The 6,000-nt window shown below is 37.6% G+C and overlaps 1 protein-coding gene across 1 annotated transcript in view; it reads left to right on the top strand.

Annotated features, from left to right (window-relative positions):
- Positions 1-5,305, top strand: part of NXPH1 (neurexophilin 1) — a 325,637-nt gene extending 320,332 nt beyond the window's left edge. The window contains exon 3 of the mRNA XM_017525213.2: positions 3,345-5,305. Within this exon, the coding sequence (XP_017380702.1) occupies positions 3,345-4,106 (762 nt within the window). The 3' untranslated portion in view covers positions 4,107-5,305. The remainder of the gene's footprint in view (positions 1-3,344) is intronic.
- Positions 5,306-6,000: the final 695 nt, after the last annotated feature.

Genomic DNA, 6,000 nt, shown 5'->3' on the forward strand with positions numbered 1-6,000 from the left:
TCAGAGAAAAGGATATACATGAATTTCTTTTATACTGAGGCATAAATGTAGGGACTGTGATAAGGTCAATGCTTATATAACTAGGCAAGTGCAAATTCAGATGTCTAATCAATTAGATTTTATTAAAACACACACACACTCTCCCAAGTCTAAAGGTATGTACCACTTCTACTAGCTAATGTTAGTTTTAAGTTTTACATTATAGCTACTCTGTATTATAGAAAAACAGTATCTTTTGAAATGCAGGACATTCAGAAAATCAGTGGGAGAGCTTTAGTTGTCTTTGTTAGTTTTATAATTATAATGAAAAATACTAACGCTGGACCTGCTAAGGATTATACTTTTGATGTGAGAGTAAATATTTTTCCATAGTGGAATGGATTTATTGTCAGGATAGATTGGAGGTTTAATGATTTTTTCTTAAGAAAACAGAGGGATTACATTAGGAGAAAAACCGAATGTAGATGATGAGGGGATGGATGCAGCAGGCCACCATGGCACATGTATAGCTATGCAACAAACCTGCACATTCTGCAAATGTACCCCAGATCTTAAAGTATAATAATAAAAAAGAAAACGTATATATTCATATGGATAATTCTCCTCTCCCAAGGAATGAAAGTTTAGTTTTTATTAAAAATGACTTTTGCTAAAGCAACCATTTTGCTATTTTTAGTCATTTCTACTGTTTCAATGTGGTCCATTTCTGGGATAATATTTTGGTATGAAGAAAATCTATAAACAGGAAATGGTTTGGGTACATAGGGGAAAGGAGAGGTACCAAAACAAGGGTTGAGGAAAAATGAAAGGGAAGTATCTAGAACTAAAAAATAGTTGACAGCAAAGATATCCTTGCCTCAATTTCTTGTATTTTCCCCAAGACCAGTAATGGCAATTTGATAGCCATATCTGACTCCACACCAGGCCTTCTGCTCATCTTGGGTGGCTGACATTTTAAAAAGACTGACTGCATATCATGAGGCTGGTCTGTGTTTCTCTTAGATGTGACCTTGCCCTCCACTATAATCCAGAATCTGATTCTTCACTGGACAGAGTTATGTATTCTTCCTTCATCTCTGCACACCATGGCCCTCTGCATCTTTCCATGAAGGCATTGCTCTTGCCTTGGGGATCACAGCAGATGCAACTGCACTCAAGCTAGCTGCCGAAATAGTTCATAGTTTTTATGTTATCCTACCCAAAGTTTCAGTTTTGGCTTTTCAGGGTGCTGTCATGGGATACAAATGCATGATCAAGTTCCATTTTATCTCAGATGCAATGAATTTTCATGGAGATAAACTTGCAGGGTTTTAAAACTCACCATTACTGGAAAGATAACAGCTTCAGCTGGTATTCTTCCTTTGGTGAGAATCGGCCAATCACTTTCAATTTGAACAGGGCAAAGAAGAGACTACTTGCTGGCTTGAAAAAAAAAAAAGGATGACAAGATCTAAGAGATTTTTAGTTTAGATGACCAAGGTTCTCTGCATCCATGTCCCTGGGGGAGCCCATTTTTTTCCACATTCTAAGCACTTGGCTGGGTCATCCTGGGCAAGTCTACTCCCAGGCAAGATCTCCATATGTATTATTTTGCGTCTTTAATTGTCTTCAAACATCAGCTTGGTATTCACAGTAATAGCTATATTTATTGAACCTTTTCCAAATGCTAGCCACTGTTCTAAAGGTTTTACCTGTTTTAGCTCATTCAAGGTAGACATCATATTGCCTACATTTTACAGATTCAGGAAACAGAGACAGGCGAAAGTTGAATAACTTGACCAAGTGCACACAACGTGGAAGTGTCAGAGCTGGGAGGGAATTCCAGGGAGTCTGGCTCTAAAATTTATGGTCTTGCTCCCCAGGGATTGAGAGTGCATTCCCTCAGCAACAAGTGGTTGAGTAAAAGGCTATTTTCAGGTCATGTTTGTATTCTAACAAGAGTCCTGCACAGCTAAGTCTAGGGAAGTGTTCCTAGAATGCAGCTGTAATTCCAAATGGGCCTGAATTTTTTGAAGCTTTCCAGGAATGATCATTCATTTTGAGAACAGTTTGGAAGGAGACTGGAGGGTCCACTGAAGCTGCTGAGTAGCAATCAGGCTTATATCTGAGAAAAGACTCAGAACTGGTTCTCCAGGGGCCATGGCAATATAAGTTTATTGTGAAACGTGGCTTTTTTAATGGGTAGCTGGGGACTCCCTTCAGCAGCCTTGCCTTAAAACAGCAAGTCCACATGTTGAATCATTTACTGGTATTGGATATTTTGGTTCCTGTGGGTCCTTAGTGCTGTTAGCTCCTATTCTTGATTCTTCCATGTCAGGATAAGAAGTCACTGCTTTAACTATAGGCCGATGTAGTCATTGTGGTCACTGGTTCCTCTCAATCTCTGGTGCAGTTCGAGATACAGTTCTTTCCTAAGAAATAATCCTGGGGTCCTGGGAGAACAGTGTCTGCTTGTGACTCTCATGGTTCAAGCTGAAGTGACCTCTCAGTCATTGACCACATGTTGCTGGTTTCTCTAGAACTGACAATAACTAAAAGTCGCTTTCCTAAACCATATGTTAAGCTCTGCAAGGTAAAAAATCATGTCTTATTCAATATATTCCTTGCCTATTATAGGTGATAATAAACATGTTATTTTATTTTGACCAGTTAAAATAGACTGGAGTCTTTTTGCAAAACTAACTTTTCTAATATGACTCTAATATGGATAACTAGTCTAAAGCATGTCAGTTGACATATGTCTGAGAATAATACAGTTTGTTATTTCTTCTTAAGAAAATGGGATACATGTGCAGAATGTGCAGGTTTTTTACATAGGTATACATGCCATGGTGGTTTGCTGCACCTAGTGACCATCTTCTAAGTTCCCTCCCCTTACTTCCCCATCCCTCAACAGGCCCTGGTGTGTGCTGTTTGCCTCTTTGTATCCAGAGAATTATACCATTTTAAAACTTAAAGTAATTTTGAAATAGGAAAAACAACATGATGATTTATAAGATTTGATTTCAAAAGTGTTTGAATTTTGGTACTATGAAATAGTTTGGTTTATATTTAAATTCAATTTGCTTTATTCATGCTGGGTGGCCTTTTCTTCCATTAACCAATGGTTTTATATAAATTTTTAGATCACATTTAGTTTTTTTCACCCACAGTTTCCCTCTTCCATTGTTATGCAAAAATAGAAGTGGTATTTTATCACAAATAAATGTGTGCCAGATACTTATGGTGCTTTTAGAAAAAGTATAATTATTTAATTCAGAGACTCAGAGAGAACTTGGACCTGTGCATTGGGTGTTCTTCTCAGATGCAGAGATGTAAATGCCTTTTTTTCCTTCTGCTTTCAGGTCACATGTGCCAATTTAACAAATGGTGGAAAGTCAGAACTTCTGAAATCAGGAAGCAGCAAATCCACACTAAAGCACATATGGACAGAAAGCAGCAAAGACTTGTCTATCAGCCGACTTCTGTCACAGACTTTTCATGGCAAAGAGAATGATACAGATTTGGACCTGAGATATGATACCCCAGAACCTTATTCTGAGCAAGACCTCTGGGACTGGCTGAGGAACTCCACAGACCTTCAAGAGCCGAGGCCCAGGGCCAAGAGAAGGCCCATTGTTAAAACGGGCAAGTTTAAGAAAATGTTTGGATGGGGTGATTTTCATTCCAACATCAAAACAGTGAAGCTGAACCTGTTGATAACTGGGAAAATTGTAGATCATGGCAATGGGACATTTAGTGTTTATTTCAGGCATAATTCAACTGGTCAAGGGAATGTATCTGTCAGCTTGGTGCCCCCTACAAAAATCGTGGAATTTGACTTGGCACAACAAACTGTGATTGATGCCAAAGATTCCAAGTCTTTTAATTGTCGCATTGAATATGAAAAGGTTGACAAGGCTACCAAGAACACACTCTGCAACTACGACCCTTCAAAAACCTGTTACCAGGAGCAGACCCAAAGTCATGTATCCTGGCTCTGCTCCAAGCCCTTTAAGGTGATCTGTATTTACATTTCCTTTTATAGTACAGATTATAAACTGGTACAGAAAGTGTGCCCTGACTACAACTACCACAGTGACACCCCTTACTTTCCCTCGGGATGAAGGTGAACATGGGGGTGAGACTGAAGCCTGAGGAATTAAAGGTCATATGACAGGGCTGTTACCTCAAAGAAGAAGGTCACATCTGTTGCCTGGAATGTGTCTACACCGCTGCTCTTGTCAACTGGCTGCAAATACACTAGTGGTAAACAATCTGATGTAATTTCTTCCCAGTCAGCTTCATCCCTCAGCATAGTTGTAAATCATCACAGATTTTGAAGTCACACTTGAAGACATGCTCTCACATATAGAGGTACACAAACACACTGTCATGCACATTTCAGCTTGCATCTATCATGATTCCTGTTGAGAGGGCTTTCATTGTCTGACTCATAATGATTCAGGATCAATTATCGTCAAACAGAAGGATTAACTAGACAGAGAATGTTTCTAACACTCGCTGTTATAGAAATCTCCTTTAAAGTCTTGAGTACATGCTAATTGATAATCCCCACTCATGCATTCCTACTGCTTGGAGTAGCTGTACTGGTAAATACTACTGTAGGAGTATCTGCTTGTTAAAATGGAAAAAAAAAATGTGTCTTTAGAGCTCAGTATTCTTTATTTTATGAACACAACAAAATGTAGTAACTTTTTTCCAGCATACAGTAGGCACATTCAAGGTGGTCCAAGATGGCTCTTTTTTTCTATGAAAGGGGCCTGTTCTCAGTAAAGATGAGCAAACATTTGGAATTTACATGTGGGCAGACATTGGGATTACAACTTTCATCACCAATCATTGGACTTTTGTAAAGTTGAGACCAGCTAAGCCTGCTTAAATTAAGTTCTGATCATTATATAAGAAGGGAAATGCCTGGCAGACACCATGTAAGTTGTAAGTGTCTGTCTTATCTTTACTACACATATTGTAACAAATTCAATATCCTAGTCTTCATTTGTATGAATGGTTTGTATTGTACATAGTTTAACCAAGTGTTATTTGAGCTGCTTATTAATATTAACTTGTACTTGTCTCTCTGCTTGTTATTGGTTAAGAAAAAAGGATATGAGGAATTCATTTTATCAATGTAGCTGTGGAATCCACTAAAAAGACAAATCTAATGTACAAAGCATTTATTCAGATCAAGTATTGTTGAAAGCTATACATATACAACATTACAGTCTGTCTGTATTTAGATATTTTATTTCTGGACAAAATGAAATGTACATAAAAATAAAACACTTAAAGTTGAGTTTCAATATGTACTTGTGTAAGATGGTGATTTAAGTGGTTCTGACAAGAAGAATGTGCTGGAATATAGTCATGGCTTTGCATCTCATATCTCTAAATTTATACAGAACTATCTCAACTGCTGTTAGTTGCCCCGTCAAAACAACTTAGAGTTTCAATCTGAAGCCTGGGGAATTTGTGGCATATAGCATTGCACACATTTTTGGTTTGCTGTCATGCTGGTTATTCAAGAATACCAAAAATCAATGAACATAAGGAGATAATTGAGGTCTGCTAAATTAATTATAAATAGTTGAATTGCTTCCTGTCCAGTCTTTATTTAGCAGAAGAATGAAAGTGAATGCATTCTTTTTGCTTTAAAAGAAAGTCAAGATGCCTGAAGATTGTGGCTGAATTTTTCTGATCATACTGTAATGACTCAATTCACCTGAAGAAATTGTGATAACATTGGAGGGCCTCACTGCTCAATTTACCGGTAGCATATTGGATCAACTTATTTATATTGTATTGTTTATGGACACTAACTTTATTTAAAAAATAGTTGCTGTACACAATTTCAGCAAAATAACCAGATGAAGAAATATGTGAGGTGACCAATTTTTAAAGCCACGAGTTGGGAATCATACTTTGAGGTGCTTCAAAGGTTAACAAAATATGTCACATTAAGAACATGAATTCATTATCATCTTTCCCTCATGATAGTTG

Source organism: Cebus imitator, unplaced genomic scaffold (assembly GCF_001604975.1).
Source record: "Cebus imitator isolate Cc_AM_T3 unplaced genomic scaffold, Cebus_imitator-1.0 Scaffold37, whole genome shotgun sequence".
In the NCBI taxonomy this organism is placed as follows: domain Eukaryota; kingdom Metazoa; phylum Chordata; class Mammalia; order Primates; family Cebidae; genus Cebus; species Cebus imitator.